Source organism: Thalassophryne amazonica, chromosome 12 (assembly GCF_902500255.1).
Source record: "Thalassophryne amazonica chromosome 12, fThaAma1.1, whole genome shotgun sequence".
NCBI classification, from domain to species: domain Eukaryota; kingdom Metazoa; phylum Chordata; class Actinopteri; order Batrachoidiformes; family Batrachoididae; genus Thalassophryne; species Thalassophryne amazonica.
The window spans coordinates 86,810,950-86,833,368 of NC_047114.1; the positions used below are offsets into that span (position 1 = coordinate 86,810,950).

Sequence of the window (22,419 nt, forward strand, 5' to 3'; positions counted from 1 at the left end):
ACCATGTTGAACAATAATCTGCACTAAAAACGGACTATATTAGGTACTGAGTCGCACCATATCTATCTCATTTGTAGCACAGGACTTTTGCACATTTTTCAGTTGTTCCATTGTTTATTATATCGCCTATAGTTGTCATACAGTTTTACATTTCCTTTTGCACTCTCTCAATTGCTACACTGTTTACACTGTCCACGTTACACAATTTTACTTTTCAGCAAAGGACTTCATGTGTTTCCTTATGTGATATTGTTGTTTATTCATGTTATATTGTCTGGTATTGCACTGCGTGCACTTTTTAAGGAGCAGCCCCCCTAATCTTGTTGTACTATGCAGACTCTGTTTGCTGTGTATAATGACAATAAAGGCTTTCCATTCTATTCTATTCTATAATGAATGTTTTATTTTATTTTTAACGCCGTCTGCAGGAGGAAGTATGTGTGCACATGCATGAGGTTTTGAAATGATCAAAAGTTACCGTTGACCGCGCCTGTGTACACGTACATGCAGGACATCCATAAGGTGTCTTGGAAATCACTTCAGAGGTGTTATTTGATTACAAAAACAGCATTTTTAGATTTAGAAGTGTTTATTTCTCGCAACCTTTTACAAAATATATGAGAAACATCTCTACTCTGATTGGCCGTTGCTGTGTGCTTCCCAGGATCCCTCGCGCAAGTCGGTGAAGCCCCCACAGGATCTGTGATGCTGCTATCATAGACTGTATGGTTCACTGCCTTCAGTAGTTCAAGGCCGTTTGTTCATTTGAATTTTTTTCCCTTCAGGGGAACTATTTATTAAAAGTATATGGCCTTTGTTTTTTGTTTTTGTTTTTTTAATTTAAGTTATTTGAGATTTAAGTCACAATAAGAGTTTCTTTGGCACCACTATAATTCATTTATTAGCCTTTAAATAGGTGATTCTTAATAGGACATTGCCAATATGCCTTTAAATAGGTGATTCTTAAAAGGACATTGCCAATATGATCAAAATTCATGTTGTCTGTAAAAAAAAAAAATAGTTAGCATTGGTAACCACTAATCCACGAACTGAAAAGTTGACTTTGACAGCATTTGGCTGAAAAGACCAATGACCACTAACTGCTGACTTTTATTATTAGCTTTTGTTTATTTTATTGTATTTTATTTTATTTTTTTACCTCTAAAACCTTTAAAAACAGACCAGGAGAGCTGAAATTTTCACATGTTGCAGCGTAAACTTAGAGTTTCACAAAAACCTCCAGCATGCCAAGATCAGATGGTTATAAAGATGTACAGAAGTAATTAAACCAACTAATGAAATCAAACAATAGTTTCCATTCAACATAGTTTATTCACAGTACAGAAAGTATAAAATGAATAAGAAATATTAAGAAATAAGAATGCACATACTCTAACGTGACCTCCTGCTCCTCCATCTCTTCATAGCGATGCTTGTTGCCTTTCACATAGTGTGTCAGTTTTGCTCATTGGATTAATTTCTAAACTTCAACAGGCACAAACGCTTACAAACATTTTTGAATGGTAAATCTTATTCCAAAAAAACAGGACATCAATGTGGCATGCAGGGGGTGGGAGGTCTTGTCCAGGATGTTGAGCAGGTTCCTCAGCATCCTCCTCTCTGACACCTTCACCACAGACTCCAGTTCCATCCACAGGACAGAGCCAGCTCTCCTGATGAGCTTGTTGAGTCTGTTCATGTCAGCTGCATTCAGCCTGCTGCCCCAGCAAACTACAGTGTAGAAGATGACTCTAAAGACCACTGTGTAATAAAACATCTGCAACATATTTCTGCAGACACTGAAAGATCTGAGTCTCCTGAGGAAGTACAGTCGGCTCTGACCTTTCTTATACACAGCATTAGTGTTTACAGTCCAGTTTGTTGTCTATGTGGACACCCAGGTGCTTGTAGTAGTCCACAATGTCCACCTCTGTTCCATTGATGGTAACTGGGCTCAGACAGGTCTTTCATCTGCTGAAATCCATCACCAGCTCCTTTGTCTTAGATATGTTGAGCTTCAGGTGGTTGAGTCCACACCACTCTACAAACCTGTCCATCACACTGCTGTACTCAGCCTACTGGACTTTGAGTCATACCTGTACCTGAAGTCTGAGGTGTAGAGTGTGAACAGGAAGGAAGACAGGGCCGTCCCCTGTGGTGCCCCCGTGCTGCTCCTGATGGTGTCGGATGTAATGTGCTGAAGCCTGACGTACCTGTGGGTGGCCTTTGAGGTAGTTGGTGATCCAGGCCAACAGTGGAGCATCCACCTTCATGTCACATAGCTTATCGTTGAGTAAGTCAGGCTGGATGGTGCTGAATCAAAGAACATGACTCTCACAGTGCTGCCTGCCTCCTCCAGGGGAGAATAAGCTCTGATCTGCATGAAGATGATGGCATCTTCCACTCCCCTGTTGGGCTGGTATGCAAACTGTAGGGGGTCCAGTGATGATTCGACAACTATGCGACGATGCCTCAGGTCGAGCCTCTCCAGTGACTTCATTAAGTGTGTTGGGGTTCTTCTTCTTGGCACAGGGACTAGACATGAGGTTTTCCACCTCTCAGGAACAATCATCTGGCTCAGGCTCAAGTTGAAGTTGTGCTGGAAAATCCCACACAGCTGGATAGCACATCCCTTCAGCACTCTGAGCCTGAGGCCGTCAGGACCCGCAGCCTTTCCTGGACACCGGCGACTAAATTCTCATCTCACATCCTCAGCAGTGATGGTGATGGGAGAGGATGGAGAGAGCTCCGGTTGAGACAGTGTAGGAGCTGAGGTGTTTGGGCAGGAGCAAGCGGATGCATCAAGAGGAATGAGGGTATGGGGAGGGAGGGGGGTGGGGGGTAGGTTGGTGGGAGCAGGGGGGTGGTAATAATAGGGGTGTGAGGTGAGTGCACGAGGGAACAGGAGCAATGTCAGGAGCTGGGGGAAGAGTGGGAAGAGTCCATGTAGTCACACCTGTTGAAGCTCAGTGGCCTCATGTAGGTCTCCTTCCATCATCTGGTCCACCTTCTTACCATGACCAGTGATGGTTCTCATCCCACTCCACACCTCCCTCATGTTGTTCTGATGTCATCACACGTTCAATGTTGGCATGATAGAAGGCCACCACCAGCTTCTGCTCCAGTCTGCTCATCTCAGGAGCCTCAGGAAGTGCCATCGCTGCTGGGCCTTCTTTATAACAGCCGTGGTGTTGATGGATTAAGAGAGCTCTTCTTGGATGTGGACTCCCAGAAACCTAAAAGATGACACTCTCTTCACCAGATCTCCATAGCTGGCTTAAAGTTAGCAGGACTAAATTGTGTGGAAGCACTTCAAAGTGGTGCTGAGTGTAAACACGCGAGAAATGGTGCTTTGCCCTTATAGATGGATGCAACTGGATGTTATTAGTCAGCTCACTTCTCCACCATGAATAAAAATGAACTTGATCATTTATGATTGAGCAGAGCATAACTGTTGTCTTTCTATTACTTATTTTTTTTTTCAAAGAAATAACTTTTGTGTCCATAAACAAATCCTAACATATAAGACATAAAATATTGAAGATTTAGTCAGAAATAGTTTTTTTAATTCAATGTTTTTTAATTAATTTAAATGCAGAATGACTTTATTTGCTGTGAAAGTAGATGTATAATGACTTTATGTTCCTAAAATTAACATACTTTATTGCTAATTGTATGTAAGATCATTTTGATATTCTGTATGACACTGTCACTGGAATGCAGCATAATTACACTAAACATGTAATATCTCCGATTTTGTTAACAGTCTGATTGTTTTTCCTTCAGGGTTTCCAAGGAAAGACGGGACCCCCAGGACCTGGAGGAGTGGTTGGACCACAGGTGCGGTAGATACCAAACTTCTCTTTTTTGTGCGTATATACAGCATCTACTGTAAGTACAGAAAAGTATGAGAATTAAAGTGTGTAAAGATAACAGTATTTGAACCCTGATGCACACCCTGACCCTGATCCTCACACCAACCACCTTATTTAATCAATAAGTGTAATCATAGGTTTTGAGAAAAGGTTTACATATTGGCAGGTATCCATCTCCAGTTCAAATGTGAGGTAGAACTAAATTCTCCACATATATTTATGCAGCTACATTACATGTAAATAACATGAATATCAAAGATGTTTTTATGACAATAACCTGAATATGTCTCCTCAATAGGGACCAACTGGAGAGACAGGACCCAGTGGAGAAAGAGGACATCCCGGATCTCCAGGTCCACCTGGTGAACAGGGTCTACCTGGAGCTGCTGGAAAAGAAGGTGGCAAGGTAAAAGGCAACATTTTCCTGTGTTGTTCCATCCACATCAGGTCATGGCCACCACCCTTGCAATCTCACTGAGATTTGTTGGTAGATTAGCCACCAGAACCGTAGCACTGGAGATGTCCAACATCTGAGCAGTAGTATCAGCATTATTCATCTGCTCAAAGTGGTCATCCCAACCTGACACTATGGCAGAGTCATTTGGCAGATCCACACCATGACTGAGATGATGCAAGGTGTAGATTTGGAGTAATGTCATGCTTCAGTTCTTCTCTAAGCAGATCAAAGGGTGTATGGACCACAGATGGTATATTACCTGCAGTGGCAGCTGCAATCATTGTGCAGGACTCCAGCGTCCAGGCCCGCCCACAGATCTGTTCCCACAACTCCAGGACAAAATCGTGGCTTTATCCAATGGCCGTCACATTTTGCGGCAATGAAAAAAACCTTTACAGGCAGTCCCATTGAAGTAAACGGACGCTCGGCTTCTACAGGAAAATGCACTGACCACAGACCGAATGAGAAAAAGATTTATGAGAAGTTAACAGAATAGAGTCAATTTGTGATATGGAGCTGATTCTGAACAAACTCGTCTTCAAGATGAATGTGTTCTAACGCATTTGTAGTAAATGAAATGATAACAAACTACATATCGTCACCTTCCTAAAATAATGGCCTCAGTCATATTTTCCAAAACATGACTGGGGCCATTATTTTAGGAAGGTGACGATATTTGACCATTTAATTTTATTTTTTTTATTTTATTTTTTTTTGACATTTTAGGTGAAGCTGAGCTTCCCTTGCAGTCGTAGAGAAACCGCCTCTGCATACAGCATACAGACAGGAATTACACAACGGTGCCCTCAGAGATGAATCACCTTCTCTTGTGAAAATTGGCAAAAGCAGTGCAATCCCAAGCAGCTTTCATCATCTTAACACAAAAAAAAAAACACATACAGTACACTTGCCTCCTAATGAAGTAATATCATTTAGTCTTTTATCAAATACGTATTTGCTTTTGTCACTTTGGTGTAGTATCAGAATATCAGGTATAAGTGGAAATCATTTTGTCTGCTGCCACAGGGTGATCCAGGCCCCCATGGTGTTGCTGGCAAACCAGGTCCTGCTGGTCTGACGGGCTTCCACGGGGCAAGAGGTCTTCCAGGAGCCATGGTAACACACACACAGACCTCCCACGCATTGGCACACAGACTCACTTAAGCACACACACACACACACAATCACACACACACACACACACACACACTGTTGAGTTTAGCTCCAACGCCCTAAATACCAAGTTAGAGTATTACTATTAAACCAAATCTCTGGCTTGTCGAGCGCTAGTATCACAGCACTGGGTTGCACATAGATATTCGGTAACACTTTACTTGAAATGTCTGTCAGATATTTTTGGCTAAAATCTTGATTTTCTCTTTTAAAAACATATGGTGATCTACACTATTTTGCTGAAAACGTGTGTGAGGTGACATTTTAAAGAAGAAAATGATCCCTGCTTCCACTGGCAGAAACATGCAGGTTTGTCATTCTGCATATGATGCTGTTCAGAACTAATCCAGCATGTGTTTCAAAGAGCCGAACAATCTGGGATCACACTAAATTGTCAAGTGTTTATCAAATTAACAGGGTAATCCATCAGTAATGGATTATCCATCTGCAATCCATCCACCGCAGAACATAAATGATAGATTATGTGGTAACACGTTACTTGAAGGTATCGTCATAATAGTAACATGACACTGTCATAGCTGTTACATGACACAGTCATGAAGGTGTCATAACCATTATGTCAGTATCATAAATGTTCATGACTGCTGTCATTAAGTGTCACTCAGTTTTTATAATGACAAGTTAACATTTTTGGGGGGTTGTTTTGATTATAACAACTTGACTTTAATCAAAGTGACATGACAAGAAGTTGTCTTTGGCCTTTTTGGTCTTCGGTTGTATGCCATCTTGTCAACTTGTCATTACAAAAATCAAATTGCGAGATCGCGGGTACAAGCGGCCGAGATGAGTTTCCTCCGCAGGGTGGCTGGGCGCTCCCTTATATATATATATATATATATATATATATATATATATATATACGAGGTCTGTCAATAAAGTATAGGTCCTTTTTATTTTTTACAAAAACTATATGGATTTCATTCATATGTTTTTACGTCAGACATGCTTGAACCCTCGTGCGCATGCGTGAGTTTTTCCACGCCTGTCGGTGATGTCATTCGCCTGTGAGCACTCCTTGTGGGAGGAGTCGTCCAGCCCCTCATCGGAATTCCTTTGTCTGAGAAGTTGCTGAGAGACTGGCGCTTTGTTTGATCAAAATTTTTTCTAAACCTGTGAGGCACATCGAAGTGGACACGGTTCGAAAAATTAAGCTGGTTTTCGGTGAAAATTTTAACGGCTGATGAGAGATTTTGAGGTGATACTGTTGCTTTAAGGACTTCACACGGTGCGAGATGTCGCGCAGCGCTCTCAGGCGCCGTCGTCAGCCTGTTTCAAGCTGAAAACCTCCACATTTCGGGCTCTATTGATCCAGGACGTCGTGAGAGAACAGAGAAGTTTCAGAAGAAGTCGGTTTCAGCATTTTATCCGGATATTCCACTGTTAAAGGAGATTTTTTTTAATGAAAGACGTGCGGACGGATTGCAGCGTCGGCGACGCTCCACTACAGGAAAAACACCTCTGTTGGAAGCCTTAAGGACAAGTTGGAACATGTCCAGCTGTTAAACAATTTCTCATATACTCACTCCACTGAAAGCCATCAAAAGCCGCCTGGATTTTACAAATGGTTATCAACACGGAGGTGTTTTTCCTGTGCCGCTTAATCACTAATGATTAAATGCAGAGTGGTGCATACAGAGCAAAAAGAGAAAGAAACACTAAGTCTACAGCAGCCTTAAACCCATCTTATGTGTTTTCTTAAGAGGTGACGTAACATGTGAATTTCTCCACTGTGAGATCAATAAAGTCTTATCTTATCTTATCTTATGACGATACCTTCAAGTAAAGTGTTACCAGATAATCTATCATTTATGTTCTGCGGTGGATGGATTGCAGATGGATAATCTATTACTGATGGATTACCCTGTTAATTTGATGAACACGTGACAATTTAGTGTGATCCCAGATTGTTCGGTTCTTTGAAACAGATACTGGATTGGTTCTAAACAGCGACATATGCAGAACAACAAACCTGCATGTGTCTGCATATGTTTTTAAAAGAGAAAATCAAGATTTTAGCCAAAATATCTGACAAACACTGAAGAAATGAATGTCTTCATATGTGTTTTGCATCACCATTGACCACATGTTGATTTGGCACAAGTTGTATGCCAGATGCCCTTCTTGATGTACAAGAAGAACAGGGCACAGGTTGCCAAAATCCACAGTCTTTCTGGTTGGGAGGTATGCGCACTAGCCACTTGTGCCACCGTGCTGCCCCTTATGTATGTATGTAGTATAGATCTAAATCAGTTAGGTTAGGGAAATTTCTTACAACTGTGAGACTTATTTAAATTAATTTAATTTAACCAGGTTAGAGATCAAGACCTCTTTTGCAAGGGAGACCTGGGCAGTTAGAAAGTTTCCAGTCTACCTAACCTGCGTGTCTTTGGATGCAGAAAGAAGCTGGAGCACCTGGAGGGAACCCACGCAAACACGAGGAGAACATGCAAACTCCACACAGAAAGGCCACAAGTGGGAATTGATCCCATGACCTTCTTGCTGTGAGGCAACAGTGCTAACCACTAAGTCACCGTGCTGCCACTGGGGTGACTGATTTTCAGTTGACCCCTGTTGTTAACTATCAAATCCCAAAAGAAATGTGACTCTCAAGTTGCATTTCCATAACAGCACTCTGGAAACACCACTGGTCAATGTTTTTGTGACCACTGGCGGTGAGCGGTAAGCTGCCAGTGGCCATAATGCCACGTTTCCAGAGTAAGTGTACATAATATTAGGATTTTTATCAAAACTACAATCTCATGGCATGAATTTATAGACAAGAACATTTGGCTGATAAGCATTTACGTTTTTCTGAGACAGATCAGGGTCTGACTGCACACAAAGTCCAAGGTGTTTATGACCATTAATGCATGAAAATTCAGTAAGGTATATCTTATGTGTTATATTCCAATTCTAAGGTGGAACTATGCCAGTATACAAAGGTATATCTAAATATCTAAAAAGGAAGAGTAAAATAGGAGAGTAGAAAAGAGTAGAGTAGAGCCACTTAGGTGCCTGGTCTTGCGAACCAGGGATGGTATGGCATGATATGGTCAACGTTTAATTAACAGAAGAAGAAGAAGAAGAAGGCAGCTTCTGCAGTCAGCCATCAATGGGAAAGTTCACTAACCTGCTGCTCTTGGCCCATGACACAATGCTACCATCCTGTCATGCCTCAAGTGATGCTTGCTGGTGTTTTTCTCCATTCAAATGTATTCAAATTCCAGCCTTCTGTCACTCAATTAATGCTCACTTAACACATTGATAAAAAAAAATTATATTTTATATGGCCTGTTTAAATTTTGTGCTGTAAGTGTTTGTACTTTTTGGGAATCTTGGACTTACTGCGGTGAAGTCCCATGCACCAAATGGAACTGATTGTTCAGGCACCAGCACATACATCAGATATCAGTATGCTGTAAAAACAGTGGCGGCTGGTGAAAAAAAATCATGGTGGGGCTGGTGTGCCAATAGATTTCCCTGCCTAGTCCAGTACAGGCATTCAAATAAACTAAATTACTACAATCCCACAATAATCATTTAACATACTTCTCAAAATCAGCAGTTTCACAGATAAAGCTAACCATTTACAGCTATATTAGGCCACTTTTATACTTTGGAAAGGAACAGTATCAAATACAATACAACATTCAAGTTCTTGAGCAAGGAACATTTCACCATTTGACACCAATTACACAGATAGTACACCAAACTGTACCGCAGTGCCGTTATCCTCAGCCAAACACATCCTGGAGTTCACAATGACACCGACCTTAACAGAATAGAAAATATCACCACTTTAGACTCTTTCAAAATATGGAAACATTCCTCAGTTGACAAAAGAACATTATGTACATACTACAATGTTCACACCACCTTCCAAAAAGAGAGAGAGAGAGAGAGAGAGAGAGAGGGAGAGAGAGAGAAATAAGGTAAAATTAAGGTAATAATTTGCATGAAAATTACTGAATGGAATGGAGACAAAATAAAGAAGCTAGAATAACTTAAATAATTTGGCTAACTCATAACACCAAAATGTTTAAATTAAATTGGTTCAAATGAATTAACAGTGTAGAAGACAAAGCAAATTAAGTATACAAAACCACTTAAATAAATGCTTTGCTTGAGTCTGACAATAAGTGTTTTCTGTATACTCAGTAGTGGCTGAGTTAGAATTTTAAAAAAACATGCAAATTGGTATTTTAGTTTGTTTTTGTTGTTGTTTTAAGCTGAGCAAATCATTAGTTTTAGACCGTGGAATACTTCAAAGAATATTTCACTTCTGTGGGCTGATCCTCCTGATGTGTAAACTGAAATCAAGTTGAAACTTACGGGGCCATTATTGTACCAAAAGTATTTGCAAATGCGTATTTTGATCTGTGTGTGTGTGTGTGTAAACAGATCCACAAATGCGTATATCAATCTGTGTGTGCATATTTTGATCTGTGTGTGTAAACAGATCCACAAATGCGTATAGCAGTCTGTGTGTGTGTATTTTGATCTGTGTGTGTGTGTGTAAACAGATCCACAAATGGCTATAGCAATCTGTGTGTGTGTATTTTGATGTGTGTGTGTAAACAGATCCACAAATGGGTATAGCAATCTGTGTGTGTGTAAACAGATCCACAAATGCGTATAGCAATCTGTGTGTGCGTATTTTGATCTGTGTGTGTAAACAGATCCACAAATGGGTATAGCAATCTGTGTGTGTGTATTTTGATGTGTGTGTGTGTAAACAGATCCACAAATGCGTATAGCAATCTGTGTGTGTGTATTTTGATGTGTGTGTGTGTAAACAGATCCACAAATGGGTATAGCAATCTGTGTGTGTGTAAACAGATCCACAAATGCGTATAGCAATCTGTGTGTGCGTATTTTGATCTGTGTGTAAACAGATCCACAAATGCGTATAACAATCTGTGTGTGCGCGTATTTTGATCTGTGTGTAAACAGATCCACAAATGCGTATAACAATCTGTGTGTGCGTATTTGATCTGTGTGTGTGTGTGTAAACAGATCCACAAATGCGTATAACAATCTGTGTGTGCGTATTTGATCTGTGTGTGTGTGTGTAAACAGATCCACAAATGCGTATAGCAATCTGTGTGTGCGTATTTGATCTGTGTGTGTGTGTGTGTAAACAGATCCACAAATGCGTATAGCAATCTGTGTGTGCGTATTTTGATCTGTGTGTGTAAACAGATCCACAAATGCGTATAGCAATCTGTGTGTGCCTATTTTGATCTGTGTGTGTGTCTAAACAGATCCACAAATGCGTATAGAAATCTGTGTGTGTAAACAGATCCACAAATGCGTAAAAAAATCTGTGTGTATGTGTGTCCGTGTGTCTGTGAAAATCGGGTCACTCGATTGGATGTGTTCTTACACATGACTTTTGGTACAGTTCTGCCGCGTTAAATCTGTAAATGCGCGCAGCGATTTCTGTGTGTGTGTGTGTGTGTGTGTGTGTGTGTGTGTGTGTGTGTGTGTGTGTGTGTGTGTGTGTGTGTGTGTGTGTGTGTGTGTGTGTGTGTGGAGACTTGTCTGTGTGCCTCCACCAGAGGGCGCAAGCACCAATGACGTCGCTCATTGCTGTCGTTTTAAGTCTGGCTGGTCCCTCGAAGAGATTAAAATACACATTTGCAAATGCTTTTCCTACAATAATGGCCCCATAAATGTCCAAAAGACAAATGTCGGGCTGGAAAAGACGAGACAATTTTCCAAGTCAACGATGCAACAGTGTGTCATTTATATGTTGTACACACAGCATAAAAAACACACAGCTTTGTTTCCGCCCCTGAGACCACCCACCAATCACAGACGGTCACTCACACAGTTTAATTTGCATGCAGTATCTATAAATAGGTGGTTACACTGGTCTACAAATATTTAGAACTTGTCTGCTTCAGAAGTAAAAAGTGCTATTTATTATGGATTTTGGTGTGTTGAATTCAAATATGACAATAACAATGGCTAAATGGCTACCGTTTCTAAGATATACAAGGTTTTTACATTTTGCGTCTATATAATTATATAGTGTTAACAGTAGAGTTTTCATGAAAAATCAGAATCTAACACTTTAAAAATCAGTAAAAGGGTTATATATTAATCCTTAGTACCACAGTAGTAGCATTTCTTAAAACTACAGCCAATTAATAATTTCAAACAACATTTTCATGCTCCGTGGCCCAAAATGAGTAAAGTTTGACCATCTTTATTTCAGAAGCATTTTGGCTGTAGACCAGTGTAATTGGAGCCAAAACCTCATTTGTTTCTTTCAATGCAAATTGCATTATGTACAGAGTCAGTGTTAGTCTGTATGTTTATTTTGCTTTTACAAAATAAACTCAATCAATCAAAGATATTAAATGGCTATAGGGCCATTATTGTAGCAAAAGTATTTGCAAATGTAATGCAATCTGCATTTGACAAAGCGAATGAGGTTTTGGCTCCGATAACCGTTCATTTATAGATACTGCATACAAATTAAACTGTGTAAGTCCCCGTCTGTGAATGGTGGATGGTCTCAGGGGTGGAAACTAAGCTGTGTGTTTTTTATGCTGTGTGTCCAGCATAAACAACACACTGCTGCATTGTTGACTTGGATTATTGTCTCGTCTTTTCCAGCCCGACATTTGTCTTTTGGACATTTATGGGGCCATTACTGTAGGAAAAGCATTTGCAAATGTGTATTTTGATCTCTTCAAGGGACCAGCCAGACTTAAAACGACAGTGATGAGCGACGTCATTGGTGCTTGCGCCCTCTGGTGGAGGCACACAGACAAGTCTCCAAACACACACACACACACACACACACACACACACACACACACACACACACAAATCGCTGCACGCATTTACAGATCTAACATGGCAGAACTGTAGCAAAAGTCACGTGTACAAACACACCCAATCAAGTGGCCCGATTTTCACAGACACACGAATACACACACACAGATTGCTATACACACACACACAGAGATCAAAATGCGCATTTGCAAATACTTTTGCGCACACACAGATTGCTATACACATTTATGGATTTGTTTACACACACACACACACACACACACACCAAAATACGCATTTACAAATACTTTTGCGACAATAATGGCCCCATAGAAACTACTCCAATATTTTATGGCCAAAATGTCACCATGGCTGCAGCTTTGATCACTGTTACAAACAGCCCCGGTCTCCCCTAACTGTTATAACTGGTCCTCTGTACCAATAAAGATCACAGCTTTTGACCCCCAAAAACAAACAGACAAACAAACATCACTCATTTGTTTTATCTTAAATTTTCATCCTCATTTCCACACGAGGAGCAACATTCAGGAGTACATCCTAACAGCTCTTCGGCTCACCTGAGCTGAAGTGGGATCCAAAGGTGAATCCGCAGCTGAAAACCACCGAGACATAACGGCCAGGAGGAGCAGCACTCGTAAAGTCCCAAAGTTCTTTAACTTACTCCAGCAAAACACATGGAGACAAAAAAATAAATATAACCCAAATGTCAGTGGGGTTTTTGTTTCCACCAAAAACAGCAACACTTTGATAAATCCACGGGGGACTCAAGGCATTAAATTTGGCGATGCTCATTGGCCAAATATTTATTTATTTATTATAGTTGCTAAGCGACCACAAGCAATTGGTCCATGGGCGCCAATTCTCTCGCCCACAAGATATAAAATTTGGCGATGCTGATTGGCCAAATATTTATTATAGTTCCTAAGCGACCACGCACAATTGGTCCATGGGTGCCAATTCTCTCGCCCACAAGATATAAAATTTGGCGATGCTGATTGGCCAAATATTTATTATATTTCCTTAGCAACCACACACAATTGGTCCATGGGCACCAATTCTTTCACCCACAAGATATTAAATTTGGTGATGCTGATTGGCCAAATATTTATTATTTTCCTTAGTAACCACACACAATTGGTCATTTCGCTGCACTTCAAGGGGCAGATGAGTGAGCGCCCAAGACGAGAAATGATATGTTCTGTGCTTCTGTCGGTGGAAATGCACTGTTGAATGAGAGTCAGTTGGTGGTAATGTTGTTTTAATAATTCAGATTACATGGGGGCACATAGTATTAAGTAAAATTGACACTGATAATACTTTTTAAAAATATATATTTTAGCATTTTTCCCCTCCACATCTGGGAGGGCAGCACCCCAGCGCCCCCTATGGGCCACCTGCCACTGTGTTAAAAAAAAAGTTGTATTTAAGTCCAAAAAGGAGAAGGAACCTCTAGAAATCCAGCTGTTAATTCACGAGTACTGGTAGTTATGCTGAAGATGTCCTTCAGTAGGAACTTGAATCTATATGAAAGAACAATATATAATGCCTGTTTGGCTGAGGTTGGTACCCAACACACAGTACTCTGTTGTGAAAGAATGTCTTCTAACTTTGGACACACTCCTGCATCACAGGTGTTTAAAAGCCCTGGAGGTAATTAGACTATTGCTCCAAGTTTGGACATAGCTCTGAATCCATAAAGCGTTCCAAATAAAAACACTCAGCAGGACTAGTGGCTGCAGCTGGCGAATTCGGCTCATCATCTGAAGTACTACAGGTGGAAAAAGTGCTCATTGTCAGTGTGAATATTGCAAAAGCATTTTTATCTTGTCAAATATGTCAGAAAATCAGCTGTATTCTGAAAATACTGAGGTGCAGATGCACACCTGTGTGACTACACCCTAGTCTGCTGAGTTGCCCAAATTACACAGAGTAAGTTCCGTGATGCACACTGGCTGCAAGAGGCTGATCAGGGTTCTGCTGGGCTCGCACAACGCAAGCACATTTCGAGGCTGGCCGTTATGACAGAGCACAGCAGCAGCATCCAGACTTATTGGCTGGTGTTTGCCATAGTTCTGCGCAGAGATGACTTTCTCTTCATAACAGGAGCAAATACAAAACTCCTCACTGACACATTCAAACGCCCACCTGTATGATTTGTACGAAAAAGAATATTGAAGTTTGTAGAGAGGGTGGCAGGTAATCAGTCCCAGCTCTTGGACGTAAGCACACGTGTGGAGTTTATGTGTCAGATGTCCTTGGTCTGATAGAGAGGTGCACACGATCAGTACACAGGAAACTCTGTCCCATCTCACAGTCTTGGGAAAAGGCAGAGGCGCAATATATGAGCCAATAAATAACTTTATGTGTGCTCAGTGACAGGGATCCTTCCAGGTTCCTAATGCTCTGTGGTAAAATGTGTGAGCCGGGGCGTTGGCAGCGTGTGCAGCCTCTGGCTCTCACGGAGCCTGTAAATGAGTTATTATAATGAAAGTCTCCACTGCATCTGGTGAATTGCTTCATGCATATGCAGCTTCCTGGTGCAGCACTTGCATGGCCAATCAAGAGGAGGACACAGGGTTCCACAGATGGACAAACTGCACCTGAACTCCAGGGATCAGAATCCTATCACTATGTGCAGTTATGTGCAGACATTTACCTACACTGTGGCTAAAAACAGACAAACTCAATTTTCCCCAACTGCACTTATTCCATTTTATCAAACAATATGAGTAATAATAGATTGTATTCTGCTTCATGCTATGGAATCTGGAGATAAGCACCAACACCAAAGGGCCTTAGTGCCTACATAGGACATCCTTCCTTCCTCACTCCATTCCCCCCTTCTTTCCTTTCTTTCTTGCTTGCTTCCATCCTTCATTCCTTTCTTTATTCACTATGCAGAGCAGGAATACAGTGGAAGTTGGACTTCAGTTTGATTCCCTGTCACATTCCGTGTTTGTGACACTGACAGGACACTTGATAAAACCCAGCTGTAAATGGGGAGCAGCCTTGGCTGCACTCAAAAAAATGGCTCTTTGGATGGACTCAGTTCAATTATGAGCATGATTTCCATCTCATAAATATATGTAGCCCCAGCTCAGATAAAACACATCCATGCAAGATAATGTAATTTAATTGAGTTTTACATCCTCATTGAAGACAACTTTGGATGCTGTAGCTCCTCTAAAAAAGAGAGCTTTAAATCAGAAGTGCCTGACTCCGTGGTATAACTCACAAACTCGTAGCTTAAAGCAGATAACCCGTAAGTTGGAGAGGAAATGGCGTCTCACTAATTTAGAAGATCTTCACTTAGCCTGGAAAAAGAGTCTGTTGCTCTATAAAAAAGCCCTCCGTAAAGCTAGGACATCTTTCTACTCATCACTAATTGAAGAAAATAAGAACAACCCCAGGTTTCTTTTCAGCACTGTAGCCAGGCTGACAAAGAGTCAGAGCTCTATTGAGCTGAGTATTCCATTAACTTTAACTAGTAATGACTTCATGACTTTCTTTGCTAACAAAATTTTAACTATTAGAGAAAAAATTACTCATAACCATCCCAAAGACGTATCGTTATCTTTGGCTGCTTTCAGTGATGCCGGTATTTGGTTAGACTCTTTCTCTCCGATTGTTCTGTCTGAGTTATTTTCATTAGTTACTTCATCCAAACCATCAACATGTTTATTAGAACCCATTCCTACCAGGCTGCTCAAGGAAGCCCTACCATTATTTAATGCTTCGATCTTAAATATGATCAATCTATCTTTGTTAGTTGGCTATGTACCACAGGCTTTTAAGGTGGCAGTAATTAAACCATTACTTAAAAAACCATCACTTGACCCAGCTATCTTAGCTAATTATAGGCCAATCTCCAACCTTCCTTTTCTCTCAAAAATTCTTGAAAGGGTAGTTGTAAAACAGCTAACTGATCATCTGCAGAGGAATGGTCTATTTGAAGAGTTTCAGTCAGGTTTTAGAATTCATCATAGTACAGAAACAGCATTAGTGAAGGTTACAAATGATCTTCTTATGGCCTCGGACAGTGGACTCATCTCTGTGCTTGTTCTGTTAGACCTCAGTGCTGCTTTTGATACTGTTGACCATAAAATTTTATTACAGAGATTAGAGCATGCCATAGGTATTAAAGGCACTGCGCTGCGGTGGTTTGAATCATATTTGTCTAATAGATTACAATTTGTTCATGTAAATGGGGAATCTTCTTCACAGACTAAAGTTAATTATGGAGTTCCACAAGGTTCTGTGCTAGGACCAATTTTATTCACTTTATACATGCTTCCCTTAGGCAATATTATTAGACGGTATTGCTTAAATTTTCATTGTTACGCAGATGATACCCAGCTTTATCTATCCATGAAGCCAGAGGACACACACCAATTAGCTAAACTGCAGGATTGTCTTACAGACATAAAGACATGGATGACCTCTAATTTCCTGCTTTTAAACTCAGATAAAACTGAAGTTATTGTACTTGGCCCCACAAATCTTAGAAACATGGTGTCTAACCAGATCCTTACTCTGGATGGCATTACCCTGACCTCTAGTAATACTGTGAGAAATCTTGGAGTCATTTTTGATCAGGATATGTCATTCAAAGCGCATATTAAACAAATATGTAGGACTGCTTTTTTGCATTTACGCAATATCTCTAAAATCAGAAAGGTCTTGTCTCAGAGTGATGCTGAAAAACTAATTCATGCATTTATTTCCTCTAGGCTGGACTATTGTAATTCATTATTATCAGGTTGTCCTAAAAGTTCCCTAAAAAGCCTTCAGTTAATTCAAAATGCTGCAGCTAGAGTACTGACGGGGACTAGAAGGAGAGAGCATATCTCACCCATATTGGCCTCTCTTCATTGGCTTCCTGTTAATTCTAGAATAGAATTTAAAATTCTTCTTCTTACTTATAAGGTTTTGAATAATCAGGTCCCATCTTATCTTAGGGACCTCGTAGTACCATATCACCCCAATAAAGCGCTTCGCTCTCAGACTGCAGGCTTACTTGTAGTTCCTAGGGTTTGTAAGAGTAGAATGGGAGGCAGAGCCTTCAGCTTTCAGGCTCCTCTCCTGTGGAACCAGCTCCCAATTCAGATCAGGGAGACAGACACCCTCTCTACTTTTAAGATTAGGCTTAAAACTTTCCTTTTTGCTAAAGCTTATAGTTAGGGCTGGATCAGGTGACCCTGAACCATCTCTTAGTTATGCTGCTGTAGACGTAGACTGCTGGGGGGTTCCCATGATGCACTGTTTCTTTCTCTTTTTGCTCTGTATGCACCACTCTGCATTTAATCATTAGTGATCGATCTCTGCTCCCCTCCACAGCATGTCTTTTTCCTGGTTCTCTCCCTCAGCCCCAACCAGTCCCAGCAGAAGACTGCCCCTCCCTGAGCCTGGTTCTGCTGGAGGTTTCTTCCTGTTAAAAGGGAGTTTTTCCTTCCCACTGTAGCCAAGTGCTTGCTCACAGGGGGTCGTTTTGACCGTTGGGGATTTACATGATTATTGTATGGCCTTGCAATATAAAGCGCCTTGGGGCAACTGTTTGTTGTGATTTGGCGCTATATAAAAAAAATTGATTGATTGATTGAGTTGGGACTACATAGATTTATTACATGGAAATCCTGCACATAATTGAATTAAGTTCATCCAATGAGTCATCTGTTTATGTGATACACTCAAAAACTGACTCATTGGATTGGATACCATCTAATAAATATATGTAGTCCCAACTCAATTAAATTACATTATCTTGCATGGATGTGTTTTAATTGAGTTGGGGCTACATAGATTTATTAGATGGAAATCCTGCACATAATTGAATTGAGTTGATCCAAACAGCCATTTTTTGAGTGCAGGGGTAATAATGGATAAGCAGTGATCTACACAGGGCTCCTACCTTATTACAACAGTATGCCAGCTTTTCAGTGGGTCAACAGTTTATGTAGATCAAGATGAATGTCTCTTGAACAGCATAGACAATTCCAAGGGATTCCATAAATTGATGGGATTACTTTGAAAAGCTTCAGAATGACTAAACTGCAGTATTAGTGGTTAGTTGGGGAAATGTTGGGTGTATTTATGTGCATACCTCTAGAATGAGGATTGAAGAGGAGGGCAAAAAATAAATAAATAAACCATGCCAACACTTGTGGAGCACGATTGTAGAACTCCACAAGCCAGGTTCCTCCTTAGGAATTACTTCAAGAACATTCACAATATTATAGTAACTGTACAGTCCATTACAGGAAAATGTAAAAACATTTGGGACTGTAGAGACTTTAGAGCATTGAATAAAGAATTAACATTCAGGAATTAATGTACTTTTGTCCTAATGGTCCACCAGAACCTCTTCATCACCACTAAGGAAATGATAAAGGAGTTGGAGGTGTCAGATAGAAATGTGCCATCATCCACCTTTAAGAGAGCGATCCATCGCATCACCTAAAAGGCTGTCAACCAAGTCGGAAACTAACAACGCAAGAATCTACATAAAAAACAGCCAAGCCTCCTTTTTATATCTATGTTGTATTAATGGCATCCTTCTTGGTTGATGCTCTACTGGGTGACTTTCTTTAAAAAGGACATATCAAAACTTTCCAAACAAAACAATAAATGCCATTTTTGCTTTGAAAAAGAAAATCTGTTTTAAAATGCTCAAATTTTTAATTCCCCTCCCCCTCCCATAAAAAATTCTAATCCTTTCCACATTTGTCTTGTCACCAGTGAATTGTACTTGAAGCTCTGCTACAGAAAATCAACACCTAAATATGTGCAAATGGTTTAAATGGAAAGCAACATATCAGTGCATTTATAAATCTGGCTTCATCGAAACGTGAAGTAGGGCTTTGTGTATAAACAAGAGAGTTCATGCAAAAGTATGTGATGCTGGCATCATTTAGGAGTGACACTTTTCCTGTTGGACCGCGCTTCCTCAGGCTTATAAATACACACATACATTGACTCGCATGCAGAGACATTCACATTCTCATCATACACATACACACACAAAGCCAATGATTACATTTAAATGCCCATTTGACAGCTGTGATTGCTGCTCTTTGAATAGCACTGAGTGGCAGCTCTCGGTGAGTGAGCTCTATAACCCTCTGCTTTCCTCTGCTTTCAGGGTCCAGCTGGCTTAAAGGGAGGAGAAGGGCCACAGGGTCCCCCTGGCCCCATAGTAAGTAACCTGTTACTATGGATACCTCATTTCGTCTGTTAGAGTTTGCACTGAAAAGTAAGTCGTGCTTTTGTGCAACAAATCTGCAGAGTGTGTGCGGCTGTGAGCTGCAGCCATTCTGCAGCCTTACATAATGTACAGTGCTGTACTGCTATATGTTTCAATGTGTATTTAAACACAGTCTGTTAAATTAAATGGCATGTCTAATTACATAAAAAACACACATGACAATTCTAAAGGACTTAATTTTTTTCTGGCTGCAATTATAGAAACTGTGAATAGTGCAAGTTTTGTATTTTGCATCACCAAGAACACAACATCATGGTGGAGTGGAGAAGAGAAGGATTTTACTAAAATGAAGACTGGAAAGTCCAGCTAGTTTGTCAGAAGACACATGGGAGACTCTGTTTCCGTGTGTGAACGTCCTTCTCTATGTCACTCCACCATGAAGGTGTGACTGGTGGTGCAGCAGAACAAATGTGCTCAGTGAACCGTCTCTTCAATCACGTCCACAGAAGCCTACAATTCCATTGGCCCTGCGATAGACTGGCGTTCTGTCCAGGGTGTGCTCTGGGATAGGCTCCAGCACCCTCATGATCCTTAATTGGATATATCTGCAAGAATATCTGCAAGAGTGAAGGGAAAAGTCTACAAGACAGTCGTGAGACCAACTATGTTGAACAGCTGAGAGAGAAGTGGCACTAATAAAAAGACAGAAGGCAGAGCTGAAGATGTTGCAATTCTCTTTGGGAGTGATGAGGATGGACAGGATTAGGAATGAACATATCAGAGGGACGGCTCAGGTGGGACAGCTTGGTGACAAAATTAGAAGGCAAGATTGAGATGGATTGGACATGTGCAGAAGAGGGACCCAGGGTATATAGGGAGAAGGATGCTGAGGATGGAGCCACCAGGCTGGAGGAGAAGAGGAAGGCCAAAGAGGAGGCTTATGGGTGGATGTGCTGATGGAGGACATGCAGGTGGCTGGTGTGACAGAGGAAGATTCAGAGGACATTGGTGAGATGGAAACGACTGATCTGCTGTGGAGACCCCTAATGGGAGCAGCCAACAAAGAGAATATATATATATATATATATATATATATATATATATATATATATATATATATATATACACGAGGTCTATTAGAAAAGTATCCGACCTTATTATTTTTTTCAAAAACCATATGGATTTGAATCACATGTGATTACATCAGACATGCTTGAACCCTCGTGGGCATGCGAGAGTTTTTTCACGCCTGTCTTTTACGTCATTCGCCTGTGGGCAGTCTTTGAGTGAGGAGTCACCCACCCTCTCGTCGATTTTTTTCATTGTTTAGGAATGGCTCAGAGACTGCTGCTTTGTTTGATCAAAATTTTTTCAAAACTGTAAGGCACAACTGAGTGGACACCATTCGATAAATTCAGCTGGTTTTCAGTAAAAATTTTAATGGCTGATGAGAGATTTTGGTCTGGTAGTGTCGCCGTAAGGATGGCCCACGGCGCCTGACGGCGATCTGCGCTTCGAGGCGGCAGCGTCTCGCCGTTTCAAGTTGAAAACTTCCACATTTCAGGCTCTGTTGATCCAGTAAGTCGTCAGAGAACAGAGAACTTTCAGAAGAAGTCGGCATGAGGAGTTTATTCGGACATTCCATTGTTAATGGACATTTTGTAATGAAAGAACGTGCGGGCAGAGTCGCATGTCGGCCGGACCCGACCGCGGGGGGTCGCAACAAGAAAAACACCTCCGTTGGAAACCTTAACGGGCAAGTTGGAACATGCCCAAGCTGTTAAACTATTTCTCAGTTACTCACTTGTTGAAAGCCATCAAAAGAAGCCTGAATTTTACAAATGGTTTTCAACACGGAGGTGTTTTTCCTGTCGCGGCGCACACAGATTTGCCGAGTCGTCACGGAAACGACTCAGCGAATTTGCGCGCACGTCTTTCATTAAAAAATGTCCTTAAACAGTGGAATGTCCGCATAAAGTCTCATGCCGGCCTCTTCTGAATCTTCTCTGTTCTCTCACAACGTCCTGGGTGAATTAAGCCTTAAATTAGGATGCTTTCAGGTCGAAACAGGCCGACGACAGCGCCTGGAAGCGCTGCAGGACGTCCCGCTCCGTGGGAAGTCCTTACACCGACAGAAACACCCCATAATCTCTCATCAGCCGTTAAACTTTTCACCGAAAACCAGCTTAATTTCTCAAATAGTGTCCACTCGGATATTCCTCACAGGTCTAGAAAAAATTTTGATAAAGCAACGCGCGCTGTCTCGAGCAGCGTGTGAAACAAAGGAATTCAGCTGAGAGGGCGGGACCACATCTCACTCAAGGCCTGCCCACAGGGAAATGATGTCACCGACACGCCTATAAAAACTCAGGCATTCGCACGAGGGTTCAAGCATGATTGGTGTAATCGCACGTCATTCAAATTCATATAGTTAAAAAAAATAAAAATAAATAAATAAAAGGGTCGGTTTATTATATATATATATATATAAAGAGTTCAGATGCAAAACCCAGTATCTCCAAAACCATAAATTTTTAGTTGAGGCCATCATGTACTTATATATATATATATATATATATATATAGACTTACAGTACAGAATGCCCTGTCAGATTTTATAGATATATTCATGTCCTGTGTTGTGTCAGATTGTTCTTGCCCTCACATAGTTTGGGACTTTGAAAAAGGCAGCAGCGACAGGATAATCCAAAAATAAATGTGGTACCCCCACCCCCACTTTCCATCTCCATGTGTGAGCCCCACAGTTAGTGATATATGCAATAAAAACCTTGCAAGATTCGGCAGTGATTCTGTACCAAAAAAAGATGACAGCTTTGAAGTGTCTGACATTTTGTTCAAGCCCAAATGCAGGCTCCCGATAAT

The 22,419-nt window shown here is 41.0% G+C and overlaps 1 protein-coding gene across 1 annotated transcript in view; it reads left to right on the forward strand.

The window, feature by feature from the left end:
• LOC117521658 (collagen alpha-1(XI) chain-like) overlaps positions 1 to 22,419 on the forward strand; it is a 221,153-nt gene that overhangs the window by 143,452 nt on the left and 55,282 nt on the right. Inside the window, 4 exon segments of the mRNA XM_034182979.1 lie at positions 3,787 to 3,840; positions 4,174 to 4,281; positions 5,359 to 5,448; positions 19,475 to 19,528. Of these exon segments, the coding sequence (XP_034038870.1) occupies positions 3,787 to 3,840; positions 4,174 to 4,281; positions 5,359 to 5,448; positions 19,475 to 19,528 (306 nt within the window).